General features: G+C 36.6%; 1 protein-coding gene across 2 annotated transcripts in view; it reads left to right on the top strand.

Annotated features, from left to right (window-relative positions):
- The window catches only part of Sec10 (Exocyst complex component Sec10), a 225,498-nt gene that overhangs the window by 53,670 nt on the left and 149,230 nt on the right, over positions 1–22,598 (top strand). For both annotated transcript variants that reach the window (XM_090369552.1, XM_090369553.1), the window contains exons 5-6: positions 10,106–10,250; positions 16,710–16,754. In XM_090369552.1, the coding sequence (XP_090225678.1) occupies positions 10,106–10,250; positions 16,710–16,754 (190 nt within the window). The remainder of the gene's footprint in view (positions 1–10,105; positions 10,251–16,709; positions 16,755–22,598) is intronic.

Here is a 22,598-nt window from a genome sequence, read left to right on the forward strand (position 1 = left end):
ATGTTCCCATAGATGGAAATCTTTTAAAAACTAAAGGGTTAAACCATTTGCACTTTGAATGAATGTTGAAGATTCCAAGTTTTCCAGTGGGTAGTTCCAGATTCCAGAAATTTAAAATCGCTTTTTTTGAAAAATGGCCCACGTGGGCCATTTTTCAAAAAAAAAACGTGGAATAAAATTCCCACCATCAACACTGCTGCAAAGGAATGGAAGGAGAATCATTTAAAAAATGTTTTATTGACACACAAGCAAAATCATACCTTCAATGTTGATGAAACTGGACTTTTATTTAAGTCGCTACTAGATAAAACTTGCATACATTTAAAGAAGAAAAGTGTAATGGCACAATAAAAGGCAAAACAGCAGATTGCCATTCTCCTAGCAGTAAACATGTCTCTGGCAGAGAATCTTCCGCTTTTAATAATTGGGAAAATCCAAAGCCCTGATGCTTTAAAGTTTTGAAGACAGCGCTGACTATGTATCGAGTAAACCAAAAGGCTTGGATGTCATCAAAAATGTACGAAGAATTCAGAGACTCATCACAGGGAGAATAGAAAAATTTTGCTGTTTGTGGATAACTGCACTGTCAAGTGAATGGATTATGTGCAATCATTGTTGAGTGCCACCTGATATGACATCAGTTCTTCAGCCACTTGATCAAGGTATAATCCAGTGCTTCGAAGAAAAACTGTATGAGAATATTGTTAAACAAAATTGTGCTGTGTCTCGAAAGCAAAATACGGTGAAATCAATGCATTATGTGTTTCAGTATAGGGTAATAACATTGAAAAAACAGTGATCAACTACTTTAAACTTGTTGGATTTATCCCTCAAATGATGCAAAGAATGAAGCTTTTCATGCTTCTTATTCCTTTATTAATCATGAAGAACAATCCGATAATAATGAAGAAATTTGAGGATCTGCGTCATTGCCTAAACTTAGAGGGGGAAACATCTTTTGAAGACTACTCCAAAGTGAATGTGGACATCATCTATTTCAGGATACGCACAAAGGAAGAGTAACTCATTGCAGAAGTAATGGAACTTGAAATTTATGTTGATAAAGAAGAGGAACCTACTGTAGCTGAGGCAGAAATTTTGGTGAAGGATGCTTATCACGGATAGACCTTGTACATTGTTTTTTTTCGAGTGTAGCCTTACTGCAAAGGTGAATTAACTGTTATCGTGCACCTTCATAATTTTTTTTTTAAAAAATAAACATGCTCTGCCACTGAAACTGTGCATTTTGCAGATTATTTTACAGTCTGAAACCATGTCTCCTGAAGCTACTAGAAAGAGCCCTCCTTCCAACTCTAATAACTCACATACTTCCTGGTGCCTCCATAGCCAGATGGGCAGAAGCAGCAGTGCATAGCACACGCTTCTTGATTAGACCGGAGTTTGAGCCTGTGACCACCAAATACTGAGGCTGCGGAAAGGTCAGGGAATGACCACCGCATATCCCCGGAGCAATATGGCCTTAGTTGCTAATGCTCCTAAAAACCAAATAACAACAACATCACATACTTCCAGATGCCCCACCACAAATTCATTCTTGTTTACCAAATAGATCCACCATTACCAATCTCCTTGCCACCACCCATGGCATCCTTACAGCATTTGAGAGAAAAGAACTCTTCATAACATACCTCAACATTGAAGCAGCTTTTGATGCTGTTCAGGTAGCTGCCCTCCTACAACTGCTTGAAGACCACTACTTTATAGGCAGAGATGCACTGCACTTCCTCTCATCACTCCTTCTCAACCGTACTATCATATTCTATCATTCAAAAAAAAAAAAAAAACTGTATCAAGCAAATATCTACAGGAGTACCACAGACGGGAGCCCTCTCTGGTCTCCTCTTTACTGCCATTATATCCTCTTTCATAAGCCAGAGACCAGATGTATTGTCTTTCACAGATGATTTAAAAATATTGACCACCATCCAAGCAAACACAGACCCCTCTAGGATCACAGAGGAAATTAACAGTGTCCTCCTCACACTAGCGAGCTACCTTAAACAATTTGGCCTTAACATTAACCCAGCAAAGTCTAAGTGCATGCTCTACTCCCTGAAGAAAGAAACAACAATCATCTCGCCCAACATCAGTGGAGTTTCCATCCCGACTGTTCCTTATCATTTAGATTTGGGGGGTTGTCTTTGACACAAAACCCAGATTCAATAAGCACATGGACAAACTCATCCATTTCAGGTGCGCTGCACCTGAAATGGAGAGTGAAACAACACCTGCATTACATCTCAGACAGGGTTACAGCAACAAAATATGTCAGCACCCACGATCAGAAAACCCATCTGGGCAGCAGAATATTGGCTCCTCAAATGGGTAACCTACATGCACAGGTTACCACCCCATGTTCATACAACTGAAATGGCCTAGGCCCCAGGAATTCCCAGGCTGCCCTCTCTCATTGACGATAAAAGACTGATAATCACAATAAAGATGTTGACTGGTCTGATCACATCTCCTTCATTCTGGAATCCCTGTGCCTGGAGGATTCCACCTGCCCAACTCAGAGCCACCCCAACTATTTGCCTTCTTTATTCACGCCTCCACCTATTTCCTACCATACCAGATGCTCGGATGAATCCAGGACATTGACGCTGACCTTAAGAAATTTGCCGTCAACCGACGACATAGATGTGGGATACTCAGCCCAACACACTCCATAGACCGCAAACTGTCAGCTGCATCTACCAACCCCCTTAACTAATACAGGGAGTGGCGCCACCATCTCTTGAAAAAGCATTGCAACTCATCGACGGTAGTGAAACTGCCCTGGTTGGAGACCCCTGTGAATTAATTAGTGAGTATAACGGGGAAACGAGCCTGACAGTGCTCTTGCTGCACTCTCCCATATATGTATTGTTCATTTTGTTTTATCCCTATATAATTTAATGTCATCTTGTGTTTGTTTCTTTAATGTCTTATAGTATTTAATGGTTTTGTAACATCTCTTATTTGTCCTGGCCTTTTGGCCGTGAAGGGAAATGTATTTCAAAATAATTTAAATGTAACAAATATTTCAAATCATATTTGACATTTATTTGATCCAAATCAGGTAGAACATGGTGTGGAAATAATGAAAATACAAAATGACACATTTGAAATCTAAAGAAGAAAACATTTGGAAATATACAAAGGAAAAATGCCTGATTTTAACAAATACAGCTCAAAAAATGGATTCATTTTGTTTCAGCAGACTAGCAGAATCCGCATTCTCAGATATGAATATTATTAGACCGAAAACTAGAAACACATTAACTAATGAACTTATGGAACAGTGTCTGAGGATATCAGTATCTCTGTATGTGCCTAATTTTAAGATGACGCACTATGGTCATAGTTGCCGATGCGCCCAAAACAAACAAACAAACAAACAATTTTAAGAAGAATCTTTATTGCAACACATAGATGATGATTTGAACAAATTATGGTAGTGTGAGTCGGGTGAGTGCCAGTTGGACATTAGGTCTAGCAATGTCAACTATCAGAACAATTCTGGAGAATGCCAAGAAGATAAAAATCTCTTACAAGTCAATCATTGCTTTGCCTGCAACAAAGCTGACACATACTAAGGGAAGTTTGTTGGAGAAGATGGAATGATTATTAATCATATGAGTGAAAGGTCAGAATCAGTGCATAATGCTTATGAGCCAGCTCCTCATCATGTATATGGCAAAGAGCAGCTTTATCCACCTCCAAGAACAAGGTGAATGGCCCCCATCAGAAACGTTTGGAGCCAGTTGTTTTTGGTTCAACAGGTTCAAAAATTGAAAATATCTGCCCAGGATAAAAGTGAGTGCCGACACCAGTCAGCATTTGAATTTCCTGACATGCTCAATGCTGTTATTAAACACAGACCACTTTACATCCTTGATTGAAGGAATACTTCAGGAGATTTTAAGTTGAAGCCCATGCTTATGTGCTGATACCATATTGGTAAAGGCCAATCAGTGTAGTGGTGTAAATGTATTGTCATTTGAAAGAATCTTTATCCAAAAACTGCCACCTGGGCTTTCACCCATATGCAGCATGGTTCTCAGGCCATGACTTGTTTCATAACAATAAAAAATTGGTTATTATTTTAACACAAAGTGTTAGCGACTAACACAAGTCATTTCCAAAATAACAAATTGACATAGGAACGACCATTTGGCCTTGCGGCGGGGACAGCATCTCTGCCCCCATCCCGAGTTACTGTCCTCACCACAAGGCGGTAGGTTGCCCTATCTAGCAATTGGACATCATCCAAACAAAGTGACTACAAACTTGACAGATCTTTTGAATAATTCAGCTGTCTGAGTTAGCTCAACCAGAGTTACTCTAGAGAGGATGAACGTCCCTCCCTCGGAGGTCATCATAAATAGGACAATCTAGCACAATGTGGAGGCCTGTCTCCAGCTCTCCACAAGAGCAGAGGTCTGAAGTAACCAACCCCAAATGGTGCAACTGCGACCTCAGGCCATGTCCAGTCAGGACAGAACAGACTGTCAGTCCAAACCGGAGCCAAGGCCTACACCATCTCATGGTACGAACGGAGGGGATAAAGGAGTGCAAATGATGTCCCTATTCAGGGGTAGTCCATTGGGTCTGCCAAATGGTTTCTATCTCATCATTAATTCACCTCTGCTCAGCTGTTATGTTAAAGGCCGCACCCAACTGGCCATGACCGGACACCGAAAACCAACCAGTCTGGGTCCCTGTTTTCAAGTGGTATCTTAAGTGGGCCTTAGCAACCTGCAGGTCAGCTGGTAACTTGCCAACTAACACACATAAGGCATCAGTTGTTACTATCCTACAAGCCCTGGTTATCCCATATGCGGAGATGGGAGAAATCCCAGGAGCCGTTAGACCCAAACATACCTATAATACATTTACACCGGCCCTCCAACTCCTTTACAATAATATCTTTATCCCGATCTTGACTTACGTGGCTGGGGGCTTGGGGAGAGAGAGTCAAGTACTCTCATGTCCATCGAATCCTTTTCTCAGCAGAAAGGCCAGCTCTTCTTGGGATAACCAGGGCTTGTAGGATAGTAACAACTGATGCCTTATGTGTAAATGTATTGGTGGAAGTCCTTTTGATGTTTTGAAGGAAATTTGAAACATCATTGCATCCTGGGAGGAAATGACAACCAACTATGGGAATAGTAGAAAGAAGAAACTGCAACCAGAGGCATGTCACAGCTTCAGGGATTTGAAGAGAATAAATCAGCAGTTACTAGTGACGTTGTTGAGCTTGTCAACCAACTAGAAATGGATGAAGTTGACCTTGACAATGTGCAGGAGTTACTCCATCTCACCAGATAAGCCTTTCCAAAGAAGAGTTGGTACAGCAGTGTTCTACTAAGGATGATGACAATTCCACAGATGATGGTGTACCTGATAGAAACCTCATGACAGGGATTTTGACAGTGTGCTTCATTAAGATTGCGAATGTCCAGGATCTCTTCTGAAAGCGATGCAGATTTTTGCTGCATCACTGCAGTGAAGAGAGTTGTTGTGATCTCCTGCTACAAAGAAGCTCTGGGAGGGAAGCTAAGAGTTCTTCAGTTAACCTTTGAAAATTTTTTCAAGGAGGAGGATATGCCACAACCTGTCGAACCTCTCCAGTAACTCTGCAACTCTGATCTTTCCTAACACACTGCCAAGCCATGTTTGCCCTGTTCTGAGTTGTGCCATGCACCGGCATACACTAACTTACTGTATTTAATTTTTATTTTGTTATTATTCCTTTAGTGATACAAAATGTATTTATTAAATTGTTTATTACCTGTACTATGTTACGAGTGGTATAGATCCCACCTTTCTCTTTTGATTAAATTAAAACCTTTATTAATTGGGCGCCTCCGTAGCCAGGTGGGAAGGAGCAGCAGTGCGTAGCACACACTTCTTGATTAGACCGGGGTTCGAGCCCGTCACCACCAAATACGGAGGATGCGGAAAGGTCAGGGAATGACCACCACATATCCCGGAGCAATATGGCCTTAGTTGCTAATGCTCCTAAAAACCAAATAACTTTATTCATTGATAAAACCAATATTAGCCTGGTTTCCTTTATTGCTGATATCTATATTATTAATCAAGCGCCTGTATTTTAATCAATAAACTGTTAATTCCATCAACAAGAATCGAAACCAGTAGAATCAAGCAAATATTATTCAAAATTAGAGTTAAAATGTCAAGAACCTTAAGAAAAAGCCCATCCACTTGTAACTAGCATAGAAGCAGCTGTGTAGATGTACATGCCACATAAGCCTAGGTTTGCATTCACAGTACAGCAGTAGATTTCCGTTGTAAGGTCAGGAAAGGGTCAAGAAAGACTACCTTCACTTAAGGCTCAGCTGGACAGGTATTTCGAACGAACGGAGGGGTGAAATGGAAGTGTGTTTTTTTTTTTTTTTTTTTTTTTTTGGCTGATGCTGCATAAGCTTGCTTTCTTGCATCATATGCCTCTACTAATGCTAATGTTAATAAACATGCGAGAGCTTCACAAGTATGGGATGACACCAGAGCGGGGTGTAGAGTGGGGGAAAATTGTTTTCCCACGTGTACAGCAAATACCTTGAGCTCTCTCTAAGTGTTTTTGGTGTTAAGTAACATTCTTGTTTGCCCAAAATGGTCAAGATTGTGCATGTGATGCGCGGAGCCACAGTGGTGACTATACCAAAAGAGTCGTGACATAACTATGGTTCGATGGTTCGTGGAAATTTCTGGAGGATGGAGTGATTGATTCCTTATCCATCACACGCTGTTCAGACATGTTGGATCTGACCCCGGACTTAGAACATCCAATGAGAGAAAGTATTTGTCTAAACATAGAGAGCTGCTCCTGGTTTAAAAAGAGGGGCTTAGCAGGACCTGAGGAGAAGGTGTTGAGGGAGAGTTGTTGTTGGTAGTTGTGCGAGTGGTTGACAAGAGTTGGTCAGCCAGTCTTTTGGTAGTGTGTTAAATGTCGAAGTGAAAAGTGTGGTAAAGAGTTAGCTAAGTGCCAGTGCCATTCCAGAGAAGCAAGAAAGCAAGGAGGAAACGCCCGAGTAGAGAAGCCAACCCAGAGTCGAGGAAGAAGATAAAAGGGGTAAGCCGAAAAGCTTTATTATGTGTAAGATGTGTGTGTGAAAGGCAAACCTTTAATAGTAACGGAATAACTAAGTTTTAAAAGAAGATGATTCCCTCCTATAATTTACAATGTTATGCATGATATGTATTATATGTCGAAGAACATAATGTTGATACTTAAGCAATGGCGATGGCCATATATATATATAAAAGAGTTTTATATACTGTAAATTACTATGTTAATGGTATGACCCTATGTAAAGGGATATAAAATAACCAAATGAATCATTGTGATACTTTGTATTGGTGGAATTCTTGTTTCGATAATGAAGTTTTAATCAGGAAAAGTTTAAGAGAATGTGAGTGATGTGTACATGTTTTTTTTTTTTTTATATATATTCAATAAATGTTTGTTATGTTGAAATTATGCCTCGTTGCTAAGCTCTTAATCACACCAGTAATCGCCAGACTAGAATAAGATAAAACGATAAAGGGTTACTGCTCATTGGCGAACTTAAGTTCATAAGTTCCTCAATATTTATGCAATGTTAAAAGCTCCAAACTGCGGCATTAGGAGAGGTGAGTTTCTCTTCTCTCTTATGTTGAGTGTATATGAGACCTGGTCCTAATCAAAACCACAAGACGAACACATTTTTTTCTACCTTCCTTATTAGTCAAACTTTGACTGCAATAGTTTTTGAAGCAATTTTTTATGGTTTCATGCAGAAATTGTGAGTAATTAATGGCGTAAATAATGATTGCACCGAATCTACACTGAAGGTGCAAAATATTAGGAGCATCCCACTTTACTAAAGTGTAAAGGTGTAATGCAAGTGCCACATCAGAAGGTCCAGGTAAGACCTGTGGGGGTTGAACCAGTTACCTAGAACATACATGATGAAAGGTGCCATAATTAGCTGTAACTATAATTAATTTCCTTTTATTTAGCTTCAGCCTCTTCCCCCAGCAATTGGTGCTGAGACTATTCTTCTGTTCTCCCCACCCCCCAATAACTATTGTTTAAGTAACCGAATAAACTCCTAATATGTTGGTTGTAAGTAATGAATTACAGTCAGGAATGCATCTTCATTGGGACTGCTATAGTGACCTTAAGTTCTGATTCAGTTAGTGCTCCTGTTTCCAGGAATAAATATCCCCAGCTTTAAATGGGGTATTCATGTATTATATGACAATGCACATGCCTTTGATTTGATATTTCTTATTATGTTATCATTTTCAGAAAATGCTTCCACACTTATCAAAATAAACTGCAGTCTACTTATGTATATAGATATTATTAAAAAATTAAAAACATGTTATATATATTTGATACTATCAGTTACTTCCATTTTCAGGTTTATTTCAAAATTTATTCCCAATTTTGTGTGCTTCACAGCATGCAAAATTTGAATCTACCAACTTTGCTTCCTGCAGTGTAGCAGCCATTTGGAGGGAATATCAGATTTTATTTTCCCATCTTTATTCTATGAAACAATAATAGAGTTTTCAAAAACAACTAGAGTAAAACTTTAGATGTTTATTGAACTAATGGGAGAAGAAAAACAAGTAACCCTGAAACTTTAGACAAACACAGTGTTGGTGATGCTTGTCCAGTACCATGTTGCTCTTGAAACAAAAAATCCAAACAGTTGCAAAGATGGTGGCAGTTCCCTCACAGGTTCTTGCTCACAATTTCTGCATGAAACCATAAAAAATTGCTTCAAAAACTATTGCAGTCAAAGTTTGACTAATAAGGAAGGTAGAAAAAACTTCAGATCTCCTCCTTCCCAGTATTTTGTTATTATTTGGTTTATGTATTGGATGTCTTTAATGACAGTACAGTGGTTTCACCCCATCACTCATTAAGAGAGGTGAGGGTTTGAGACCGAACATAAACTGGAAGAATTTTCGAAGGCCTCTTCAGTTCGGGTTGTAATGATGATGATTTAATGTTTTACATCACATTGACATCTTAGGCCATGATGCTCCAAGTTCATGGGGTTGTAGCAGTTTTTAAACTTGTACAACGTGCCACTTGACTCATGAGTACAGTATTGCAATATAGCCTATGTCACTAATGCACCTAAAACCAATGACAACAATAACAATATACAGGATGGCCCAGGCGGAATCTGCCAAAATTTTCTTGATTTCTTGGATGATTTTAAGCAAAAAAAAAAAAAACAAAACAAAGTTCATATCCCATAATTTTAGGGACTTCAAAGTGAGCAGATATTTGCTTATACTTGTTCGAGGACTGTATTATATAGTGCTTGAATTATATTATTTTTAACTTTGTGTTGCAGTACCAAATGATCCAGTTTCTTCATAGAATATTATTAAAAACTTTTCTGTTAGGGATAATATTGTCAGGAAATTGTCATCGGTATTCTTCAACAGCAGCTTTTGCATTATCATTAGAAAATCACTAAATTAAGTGGGTGTTGGCATACTCCTGATTCAAACACTTAGCTAGGACATTTTCGATAAAAGCACACAATTAAATATTCAATCCAATAACACATGACTGAATGCAGTTGACAAGCTCTGATAACACTGATGAGAACTGGACTGTATTACTACATCATGACATATACACGACTAGGCAATGCTGCAGTTACTAGCAGAATTGTGAAATGACTATCTCTCTGGAATAGGTTCCAAGTTGATATGAATTTTTCTGTTAAAAATTATTTAAGGAATCAACTCCTGAAGTTTGTCATATGTCTCCTGCAATGCCCTGTATTTCTGATTTTTTGTAGTTTTGTTTTGAATTATCAGTGTCATATCAATCAGATTATAGATCAGAACTGTTTATTTGCATTATAATTGGCAGATAAAGCTGATTTATGCATTGAAATGAAAATACTGTTATATGATAGTTTTGTAATGATGAAAGAGATTAAATGATGTTATTATGTTTTTTTTTTTTAATGGAGTCCTGGTATAGAATATTTTCTGAAGTCAATAATTATATGTTATGTAACTCATAGGGTCATACTCAGTTCACTTTTGTTTTCAGGCCTCAGTTTGATAAGGCTCGACATGCAATTGCCAAAAAATATGATGAGATAGAAAAAACTCTGCTGCAGGAATTTGTTCAAGCACATCAAATGGGTAATAGAGCAAAGATGAAGGAAGTTGCTTCTGTTTTATCTCATTTTAAAGTATGATTATCTTTAAGTTTTTTTCCAAAAAATAGTGCTTAATTCTGATTTTATAATTATTTTCACAGTGAAGAGATATAAATGAATTGAAGATAAAGCATACATTAACTGAAGCTGCAGTTTAAATGCAGTATTAAACTGTGCAATAGCTATGATCCTCAAGTATATTATATTATACTGATAAAAGTGAACTCTCCTGATCACGTTTTTCCAATTGATTAAATGTTAATGATAACTGCTTTTTGAATGTTTATTGATAGCTTAGATGACAATTTCAAACCTAACACACAGACCCTCTTCAAATTTAAATGTCTTCACATATATAAAATTTAAAATAATTTCAAGAAAAGCTTTGGTGATTTTCTTATTATGAGAGATAAATAATCCACTTTAGCCCTTTAAAGGTGTGATGCATGCACATTTTGATCTTCTCAATCAGAATGGCATTATGTTACATTAAATCTAATTGGTTAGATTAGTAGTTAAGTTCAGTTATATAGAGATGGAATGGAAACTTAATCATAATATGGAAACTTAATCATAATCATAATCATAATCCAACACAGAATTGACTGCTTTAAATGTCCATTGTTCTACTATGCAAGTAAAGCATAGTCCTACACCTGTAATGTGCACATTATTGATGTAGACAAATTTTCATACTAGTATTCACAGATCACTTGTTGTGATCCATGGATATTGAAGGGGGAACATTTGTCTGTTCTTAGCAACTTACCAGCGGTTGTTTGTATTTATTTCCTTTTTCCATTTGCTTAGTAGTTAGAATGTTCCTGGTGTGGTACCTGTTTTTCTGGCTAGGTGTCAATTGTGATCTGCCTTTCTGCTTTCTGTGGATTTGTTTTATCTAGAGCGTGACATTTCTCTGTATATATAAATAGCACTTTTTTTTTTTTTTTTTTTTTTTTTTTACTATCAGTGATTTCACATCATTACTGATGGTGTTCAATGAAAACATGAGATTTACGTCATCCACATAAACTGAATGAAATGGCAGTGAAGTTCATTAGAAGTAAAACTTGTTGTTGGTTTTTTTTTTGCATGCATATTTGTAAAATTTGTGAAAGCGTGTTTTCCAAAAATGATATATGCAAAATGTTATTACTATATGGAGAATGCTGCTGAAGTTCTAGAGCAGCAGCAAGATTATTTTCCAGGAGACATCCTCAGAGGCTGCAAATATCACATACCACAATTTGATGTGTTGTGAATTGCTTTATACTAACTGGAATTGTGATGCATAAAAAGGGATACAAATGTGTACAGAATTTGGAACATATTCATGAAGAAGATGAATTTGAAGGATCTTTCGAATGGACAAACTGTGTCCCTATCAATATTTTTTACAATAAGGTTTGCATAAAGGCGTGTTTTGCAATTTTCTGTTAAACAAGCTAGAAGAAAATCCCAGTTTCCTCAGCAATTTCCTCAGCACTAACGAGGCTACTTTCACTCAAGATGGCTTCACCAACATGCGCAGTTCTCGCTTTTGTGCTGTTATCCATCAACAGTATGGGTAATACTGTTACAGAAATAATTGCCATCAGGTGAGATAATCTGTCAATGTGTAGCATATGGTCAGATGAAGTTGTTGGCCCAGTTTTTCTTGATGGCACATTGACTTGAGTGAAATATGAATTTCTTTGCATTAACATATTTAACTGCTTAAAAAGTTCCAGCAAAATGATGCACTACTGCATAAAATTGTAGCAGTACAACAGTGGGTATGAGGCATATTTAAAACCAGTGTATAGGATATGGTGGCAATATGTGTCTTGGCAACCTGGTTCTCCTGATCTTATTTACCCATTTAGAAAAAGTGTACAAAAATCATTGACGATTCAGACGAGGATTTAGATTCAGACGATTCGATTGAGGATTACAAGCTTATAATTTGGCAGAAAGAGGCCACATCCAGTTTATAACATTTGAAGCACATGTTGGCACTGAAAACTATGCCACCTGTAGTCTCTCTTTTAAACAATATAGAATGTAAATTACCGTTTTGTTATAAAATTTAAATTATTGAACTGCTGCTGTTATTAGTTATGTTTTTACCTTTCATTTGCGTAATTAATAGCAGTAGCCAATCCAGTGTTGGTGAAAATTATTGATAACTGATCTTTGATAGTAAATTGTTAAAATCACAAAGTTAAGCATCAAATTATCCATTCCCATTTCATTTATCTTCATTTTTTTTTATTTCCAGACAACAGTAAATTCATTATCTATTATAATATATATAATGTATTATATATATATATATATATATATATATCTATTATAATAAATTCCCTGTATATAATAAACTCATTGTCTATTATATAAACTTAATAGAGGATTACAAGCTTATATTGTGGCAGAGAGGCCACATCCAGTTTATAACATTTGAAGCACATGTTGGCACTGAAAACTATGCCACCTGTAGTCTCTCGTATAAACAATATAGAATGTAAATTATTTATGTGGTGTATACAGGCAGTTCTCATTTTGAGTTTTTTTTCCCCAAGTATCAAATATCAACAAAATTGAAAATATGAACATTGATTTCAAAAAATGAATGTTAAACATTCATAAATACTGCATTCCAAACCACGTGCGTAGCTATACAATACAGTGTACCCCACTTTACGATATTAATCAGTTCCAGAGACCCTATCGTATCGTTAAAATATCGTAATGTGAATCCAATAATACATTGTTTTTTGGTAATTTGTTTCAAGATCTCGGAAGTTAATTTTTGCTGTATAACTAAGCTATTTATCTCTCTAAAATGTCATTTTTAAGGTCACGAGTGTGACCTTAAGGCCATATAAAAGGTTGCGATCATGATTTGTAAATTGTATTAGTTACCAATTCAAATCATTAAAATGCACTACACTTTTATCGTTATCATATGTTCTGTTATAACAATCAATTTTGAACAGCTTTGTGATATTTTTCTAAAGCACATTTCTGGAGGTCACGACCATAAAACAATAAAAACAATGCACTTTCCAGTTTATTGAGCTTTTCTGTTACTGCAAGCAATTATAAATGGGTAGTAAACTCTATCTTCTTGCATTTGCGAAAATTCCGAAAGCTGGAATCGTGTGGTTTTTGTATGTTATTATAGTGAAATGTGTTTCCCCTTTACTGAAATCTTCAATCGTATATAAAACATAAATAAATTTTCAGAATCTTCTCTTCATTCCTTTTATTTTAAGCTTCATAAACTTATTACTCCGCACAAATCGTGTTACTTGCAATTTGTGCGTTCCATTAAAAAATGCTTTTGCATGCAATTGTGAAATTTTTAATTAAAAGAGGATTATCTTAGAAACAAATGCCTCTTAAAACATTTCTGAAGAAGATGACTCCTTGTGCAGCAAACCAACAAGTGCTGAGCCAATAATGAGTGCTCAATGAGTACATTCTTTAACATTTGCAAGTCGTAAATAATTTCTCTATTATTATAATTTTCTTGATTTGCTATGTTTTCATTTCTTTCGATAAATCAATCATTGTTTAAACATAAACTAATTAGCTAACTAATTTCATTGTTGAGAATGTAACCCCTATTTTTAACCTTATGTCTATGGGAAATAAATTCCTGCTTTACGAACACGTGCTAGGAACGAATTAACATGTAAAGTTGAGAACTACCTGCAATCTACTGTTTTGTTATAAAATTGAAATTATTGCAACTGCTGCTGTTGTTGTTAGTTTTTACCTTTCATTTGCATAATTAATAGCAGTAGCCATCCAGCATTGTTGAACATTATTGATAACTGATCTTTGATAGTAAATGGCTAAAATCACAAAATTAAGCATCAAATTATCCATTCCCATTTCATTTATCTCTATTTTTTTTATTTCCAGACAAAAATAAATTCATTGTCTATTATAATATATATATATATATATATATATATATATATATATATTATAATAAATTCCCTGCATATAATAAATTCATTGTCTATTATATAAACTTCTATTTCATGAAATTTCTGCTTTCCACCCCAGAATTTATTTTTTGAAAATTAATATGAATATTACGAATATTATTTTGTTTTGTCATTATTTGCAAGGGGCACAACATATAATTGTCCTTGTATGCACAGATCAAAAAGTTACTGTCACATACAACTGTTGTTTTTTTTTTTTTCTTTTTTTTTCTTTTTTCATTTAAAATCAGTTTAGGTTCAGTTCAGAAGTACCCCTTAATGTTTTTAGACTAAACCGAGGACAGGGAACAATATTCCCATTGAAAAAAAAGAAGTTGATTAGACGAATTTTAATGTAGAAATTGTAAAATCTAGATGGTAATACTTAGTACAATGTAAACATCAAACTCAAATATTTCAGCCCAAATATGGCAAAAAAGGTCCAGATGACAAATAGCCCAAACCTAATAATAAGCAAGATATACCCTGGTGCATTTTAATTAAAAATACCTTGTATATAAAACATGTCAAACATATAATTAAAGTATATGTAAGTATGGTAGTTTAAGGTGTTCATTGTGCAGGATGCCAACCTAAATGAAGTGGGGATAGGAGAGTAGTAAAGAAAAGAAGTAAAGCTAAAAGAAGGTTAAAAAATATAATAATAACAAGATATAAAATCAATATGAGAATGATAATATCTACATAATTACATATTGTAAAGCACTAAAGCTTAACTTTTGTTTTTTTATTAATGAATTGAATGCGTATGGTTAAAGAAAAATGGAAAATATGTACAATACTGAAAGTGCAAGAGGATGGAATATCACCGAAACCTTTATCAGGGGACAACAGCTGTGATAATCCATCTGGGACACAGCATTTCAAACATGAAAACCAATGCAAAAGACTGTTGTGAAATTAGTAATAACAAAAATGCAAAATCAGTTATAAATTTAGAATCTGCATTGGTCAAGATGGCCAGTAAATTAGAATGTAAATTATGTATTACATTAAAATTTATTTTAAAAATTTTAATAAATTTTATTAAAATTAAATGGTTCATTAACATCAAGAGTGTAATGATGAATTGATAGTTTTCTTAATAAGGCAAAGAAAGGATTTGAGACAATGATGTTGTAAATCAGTAATGAGTAGTTCATGCCAAAATAGTATAAAGTCAATGTTATATAAAGTTTATTATGAGGAATAATGGTTTGAAGTGTACAGAAAGTCACATATAATGTATAGGCAGCACAAAAATAGGTGAAACGATTCAAATAGGACTAAGATAATTTGTTTGATGTATGAAGAGGGAAACAAAATGGTTTCCATGGAAAATGTTAGTGAAATGGATTTCTAATCACCTCACACAAAGAAGAGAGAAAGAAGAGAAACCAGAATCTTAATAAGTCAGAATAACATAAATGGTATAGTAATAAAGTTAGGAATGAATGAAAGAAGGTGTTAAATGCTTTTATTTTTATATTTATGGTTTTCTAAATAATTTTTTGTGTCTTATACCGTAGCCAAGTGGTCAGGAGCAGTAGATCAGGGTTCAAGCCCCTGACTGCTGAATACGGTCGATCTGCCAACCCGCACTGGACCAGCGTGGCAGATTATGGTCCATTTCCCTCAGCATGAATTGTTGAGGAGGCTTCCATCCTGCAGTGGGTTGATAATGGCTGCACTTTACTTTTTTTACTTACCTAAACCAGAAAGGATAACACTGACCAAGTAAAGAAATTATCTCATTTAATATCCAGGTTGGAAGTCTGTACAGGTAAATAGTTATTATAAAAGTTCTTTTCATAATTTTATCCCTAACAAATAATATTTAAGAAATTAATTTTTTCTTAAATATTAGAAAGTAACCTAAAATACCCTTCCACCCATCTCATTGTCATTGATTTTGAAAAGTTAGCAACTCTAAAGTGTGTTCACTACTAGCCTGGCACTTCACGAATGGTAATATCAAACACTGTTTCATGCACCATGAGTTAATCATGAGGGTTTTGTGGAAGTCACATTCATGATGTTTATTCCACAAATTGCCTGTTTATATGGGTGATGAGCTATAATTACATGAATCATGATTGTAGTGCCTTCATCATTAAACGTGGCTTTAGGAATCCTTACAGAAATGGAAAGTTTTTAATGCCTAATATGTTATGTTATGTATAGTAGTTCTTAATAATAACACTAGGTTTTTCTTTTATTAATTTATAAGAGTTACTATGGCACAATTCAGAATTTAATTTGTGTCAGCACCTTTACATATAATTCCCCAATTGTTATGGTCGGTAATCCCATATTGGTTGTTTTGCAAAATTTTATACCTTATTTAATAAGTTTTTTATTTTTACATTAAATATAATATTTATTCTGTTGCTACTATTTTTAAAGATTCAGTTAATGGTGTTTGTATACACTGATGTGCATGCACAAATGAATAGAGATTTTAAATTTTTCACAAATGCTCAATTTTCTAAGGCATTTTGTTTTATTTCAGGGATACTCACAGTGTATAGACGTTTTCATTGCAGAGAGCCAACTGGTAAATTATTTTTTTATTTTTTTGCAGTATATCTTTTGATAAGGCTTTTTAATTCTAGAATGCAAGTTTAAGTTTTTTTCACCAAGTAACTTTTTTGAAATTGTAGAACTTTGCAGTTTTTCAGTTTTTAAGTGTAACTCTTGCATATTTCACATTATGAATGGCTGTATTGTTATCTTTGAAATAACTCTGTCCATAAAGGTGAACATACAACATTGACAGGTAAATCTGATATTAGTGATGTTATATCAGTTATACTTCAGTATTAAATACTCTACAAGTGCAGACATCCTCTCTCCTGTAGCATTTCCTAAAGTTGTACTCCTCAAGAAGATCATGAGATCATTTCTATTCTCCCTTACTGCTAAATCAATTTAGCAGTAAGGGGAAATAGACTATGTGGCCTCTTTGGTTTACATAATTTTGCATAGTTGTTGCATAATGCCCAAATAAAGTGACCAGGTAGTAGTAGAAGCATGTGATGCAAGAAAGCAAGCATATGCTTATCAACCAAAAAAACAATTTCACACATCCATTCTCTCTCTCTAAAAGTTTGTCCAGTTCCTCCTTGAATTTATTTAAACTATCAACTTCCACTACGACAAATGGAAGTTTCTTCCAGCAATTAACTATCTGCTTGCTAAAGGCAAATTTCCACACATCAATTATACAACTGTCTTTCCTCAGTTTGAATTTATGCTCCCTTAGGTTCGTAATCTGAGCAAGTGGAAGAATACCATCAGAATTCAGTGTGCTCAGCCCATTCAAGGCCTTATACAACTCAATCAGATCACCTCCTAAGCACTTCCTAATTCATTTCACAAATATACGTGGCCTCAATTCTAATCTCAACAATGTCCATTTCCACTTGCAGTCTGCCAAACCCCATGTACTTTTTCTCACAGAATCTCAGTTATCAGTTGATTAAACTACTGCTCATCTCAGATACCCAAATTATTCACTGTATGGTTCTTTTCGCCTCAAAGGTGGTACTTGTGCATATGTAAGTTCTGATATTCCCTGTCAGAGACTTGGCAATTTGGAATCTCCTCTCTTTGATCTTCTCTGGCTTAAAATCTCTCTACCTCATTGTGTCAAATTCATCTGTTGTCTCTACCGTTCTCCCAACTCCACTAATCACTTGGAGCTCTTTGACTTCCTCTCTTTGCAACTTGACTTTCTCCAGTCCCACTTTCCTAATAGTGAGGTAATTTTTCTTGGTGATTTTAATGTTCACAACTCCAACTGGCTTCCATTTTCTAGTCACACCGACCCAGCAGGTCGAGATGCTGAGGCGTTTGCAATTACTAATGACCTACCACAGATTGTTCATTTACCTACAAGAATACTGGACAATCCTAATCATATAGGCAATACGCTTGATCTTTTTCTCATAAACAACCCTTCTAAGTACATGGTCGAAGTGAGAGTTCCTTTAGGCACTTCAGATCACAACTTGGTGATTGTCTCTTCTCCAATGGAACCTTTATCTCATGGCTATTCCCAACTTCGTGTTGTTTGGCATTACAAGAATGCAAAATAGGATGACCTGCAAGACTTCTTTTCTTCTTTTCCATGGTCGGATTACTGTTTCAAAACTTCTGATGTCAACGTTTGCTCAGATCGTGTCAGTGAAATTATTCTTGCAGGAATGGAATCCTTTATCCCACACTCCACTTTAAAATCTCGTCCTTTATCTAAACCTTGGTTTTCCAATAAATGTGCTAAGTCTGTTCAAGAGAAGAATGTTGCATATCGTAATTGGCTTGGTTCTAATTCTTCAGTTTCATTTTCTACCTACACCAAAGCTCGCAACAATTGTAAAGCAATTATTAATCAGTCTAAACTAGAGTTTGAACAAGCTAAGAGTAGAAAACTTGCTTCTTGCCCTAATGGTAGCCAAGCATTCTGGTCTCTTGCCAAAGCTGTTGGCTGCAACTTTTGCCCACCTCTTCTCCCACCTCTGTCCAAACCAGATGGTTCTGTTGTCTCTTCAGCCAAGGATAAAGCTGACCTGCTTGCATCCCATTTTTCTTCCAGCTCATGTATTAATGATCTTGGTAAAACACCTCCCACCATTCCCAACATGCTCCATTCAATGCCTCCTGTGGTCTTCTGTCAAAAGAATATCAGAAGGATTTTGATGAATCTTGATGCTAAGAAAGCTCCAAGTCCTGATGGTATTTCTCCACTTGTTCTCAAAACCTGTGTTCCTGAACTTACTCCTATTCTTTGCCGCCTTTTTTTCACTTTCTTATTCCAAAGGTGTTTTTCCTTCTGCTTGGAAATTTGTTCATATCCAGCCAGTTCCTAAAAAGGGTGACAAATTCCTCCCATCCAATTATCGTCCCATTGCAATTACTTCTACTCTTTCTAAAGTAATGGAGAAATCAATTAACCTCACCACCTTATTTGATTTCAACCCTTCTAAACTCTTAAACTACCTAGAAACCTTCTGTCTGATCAACGATCGCCAGTATGGATTCCGCCAGTGTCGATCCAATGGTGATATTCTGGCTTATGTTACCCGTTTATGGACTAATTCAATGGAAAGGTTCGGTGAAACACAAGTAGTTGCTCTTGACATCTTAAAGGCTTTTGATCGTGTTTGGCATAAAGGTCTTCTAAACAAACTTCCATCTTATGGTTTGCCAACTGTTTTTAGTAATTGGTTATCCAGTTTTCTCTCTCTGATCGCTCACTGAGGATGGTAGATGGCTCTCTGTCTTCTAACTTCTCCACTAATGCCGGTGTCACCCAAGGTTCAGTTCTTTCCCCCACTCTTTTCCTCTTGTATATTAATGACCTTCTTCCATTGATTGGAAATCCCATCCATAGTTTTAGTTTTGCCAATGATAGCTCATTGCATTCCACTTTCCATTTTGATAAACCTTATCCTGTTCAATCAGCTTTGACTTCTCGAAAATCTGCTACCAATTCCTTAAATGCCGATCTTCAGGTAATTCTCCAGTGGGGCAAAGACAACTTATTTGATTTCAACCCTTCTAAAACTCAGTCTTGTCTTATATTTCGCAAAAAGGATTCTTCTGCTCCTATGCTTATCTTTAGTGACACTCCGATTTCTAGGCAAAATGATATATCTCTTTTGGGGATTACCATGACTTCTAATCTCTCTTGGCACAAGCACATTACAAATATTGCTTCCTCTGCATCTAAAAAACTTGGTTTTCTCTTTTGTTCTCGGAGTTACTTTTCTTCCAAACAGCTGCTCACTATGTATAAATCGCAAATCCACCCTGCCATGGAATATTGTTCCCACATCTGGGATGGTGCCCCCAAAACCTCACCACCAAATACGGAGGATGCGGAAAGGTCAGGGAATGACCACCGCATATCCCAGAGCAGTATGGCCTTAGTTGCTAATGCTCCTAAAAATCAAATAACTAACAAACTAACAAGCCCCCAAAACCTCTCTCAGGCTTCTTGATTCCATTCAGAAGAGGGCAGTTAGGTTAATTAATGATTCATCTCTAACAGAGTCTCTCCACTTGCTTTCTCTTAGACAAACTGTTTCTGATGCATGCTTCTTCTACAGATACTTCCATGGGCACTGTTCTTCTGAATTGGCTTCTATAATTCCCGCTCTCTCTTTCAAAACAGTCCGAACACGTGCCGCCATCAGCCAACATCCATTTACTGTCCAACTTCAAACCCACAGAACCAACTTTTCATCTTCCTCATTTATTCATTCACCTGCCGTTTTCTGGAACAACCTTCCTTCATACGTATTTCCTGAAAATTACAATCTGCAGAAGTTCAAGTCCAATGTCAACAAATATCTTCTTTCATCTTCTCAACCTCCAACCCAAGCATGGTACTATAGGTTCTAATTGCTTCTCATGTTTGGGGTTCACATAAAAAAAAAAAAAAAAAAAAACCTCGCAGGTGCCTAGTCTCCAGCTACTGTAATTTGCAGACTTTCTTGTTAAGGGGAGCTCCTTTGTACCCCTCGCCAATCTTCTTGCCCTTCTCTGTACTTTCTCAATATCCTTCCTAAAATGGGGCGCCTCCGTAGCCAGGTGGGAAGGAGCAGCAGTGCGTAGCACACGCTTCTTGATTAGACCGGGGTTCGAGCCCGTCACCACCAAATACGGAGGATGCGGAAAGGTCAGGGAATGACTACCGCATATTCCCGGAGCAATATGGCCTTAGTTGCTAATGCTCCTAAAAACCAAATAACAAACAAACAAACCTTCCTAAAATGAAGGCTCCAGACCTGTACACAATACTCAAGGCATGGCCTGACCATTGCCTTATACAAAGGGATAAACACCTCCTTTTTCCTACTACCAAAAATTCTGTATATCATTGACAATACCCCATAATCTGCTCTGGAAGCCTGTCTGCATTGCTCAGAAAACTTCGTATCTGGCTACCAATTACTCCCAAGTCTTCATTTTCTACCACCCTAAGTGTAGTACCACACAGTTGGTACGTTTCACTGAGGTTACTTCTATCCATATGCAGTACTTTGCATTTGTCAATATTAAAGTTCAGTTGCCACTTCTCAGACCATCTGCATAACTTTTCTAGATTCTGATGCAGTAGAACACTGTCATCAAGAACCCTGCCAACCTTTGTGTCATCTGCATACTTGGACATTAAGCCTGATATACCTTCATCAATAAAGTCCAAGGAAGTGAAGCCAATCGACATCGATGGACAGGGCAGTGTCGAGTCAGTTTGGTGTGACATAAGCATAGGGAAATCAAAATTGAGAGTAGGAGTGTGCTATAGGCCTAATGACTCTGATGAGTATAATAAGATATTGTACAGGGAAATAGAGTGGGCCAGTAAATCAGAGAGTCTTATAATGGGGGATTTTATTTTCCCACATATTGACCGGAATTTGTGGGTTGGTCACTCGCACACTAGCAAGGCTTTTGTGGATTTATTGGATGATTGTTTTCTACATCAGCATGTTCGTGAGACAACAAGAGGGAGCAATACTCTTGATCTGATTATCAGTAGTGATTCTTCATGCATTAAGAATCTGGAGATAAATGAACCACTAGGTGGCAGTGATCACAGTGTGTTGAAGTGGGATTTACTCAAGGAGGTAACTACCATCAGAGGTAAATGGAAGGGTTTTTGTTTTCGTAAAGGCGACTATGATGGTCTGAGACAGTATTTAAATTCTATACAGTGGGACCAACTGATGATGTTACCAACAGCAAACTCAAAATGGGAAGCATTCAAGGAACTAATCTTGGAGGCTACCAGGCTTTGCATACCAACTAAGAAATATTGTTCAAGGTTTAGGCCTAAATGGTTGTCAGATGAACTAATGAAACATGTGGCAGAGAAGAAAAATGCATGGGATACATACAAATTAATGGGTGACATGGAAGCCTACGATAGATATAAGTTGGTCTGTAACCAAGTCACAAAGGAGATTAGGCAGGCAAAGGCAGACTACGAAAAATCCTTGGCAAAGGATGCGAAGAAAAACAGAAAAGAGTTCTTTACCTATTTAAACTCAAGAAGGAAAGGGATGAATCAGATTGGTCCACTGGATATTGATGGTTCAACAGTTGAGGATCCTGCTCAGGTGGCTAACAATCTAAACGAGTATTTTGCATCTACATTCACGCATGAGGAGTTATTCAGGAAGGAGAATGATGTAGGTAAAGTAAACATTGGCAGTGAGCTGGATGATTTTGTAATAACTGAGAGGAAAGTGGAGGAGAGATTGTTGAGGATAAACATAAAAAAGGCACCTGGGGTGGATGGGATCTATCCAGTTATATTAAAGGAGGTAGCAAAGGAAGTAAGCAAACCCCTAGCCATAATTATGAGAGCTTCTTTGGACTCAGGGGAGGT

The sequence above is a fragment of the Mastigoproctus giganteus genome, chromosome 3, assembly GCF_048544385.1.
Source record: "Mastigoproctus giganteus isolate SK-2022 chromosome 3, ASM4854438v1, whole genome shotgun sequence".
Classification (NCBI taxonomy): Eukaryota; Metazoa; Arthropoda; class Arachnida; order Uropygi; family Thelyphonidae; genus Mastigoproctus; species Mastigoproctus giganteus.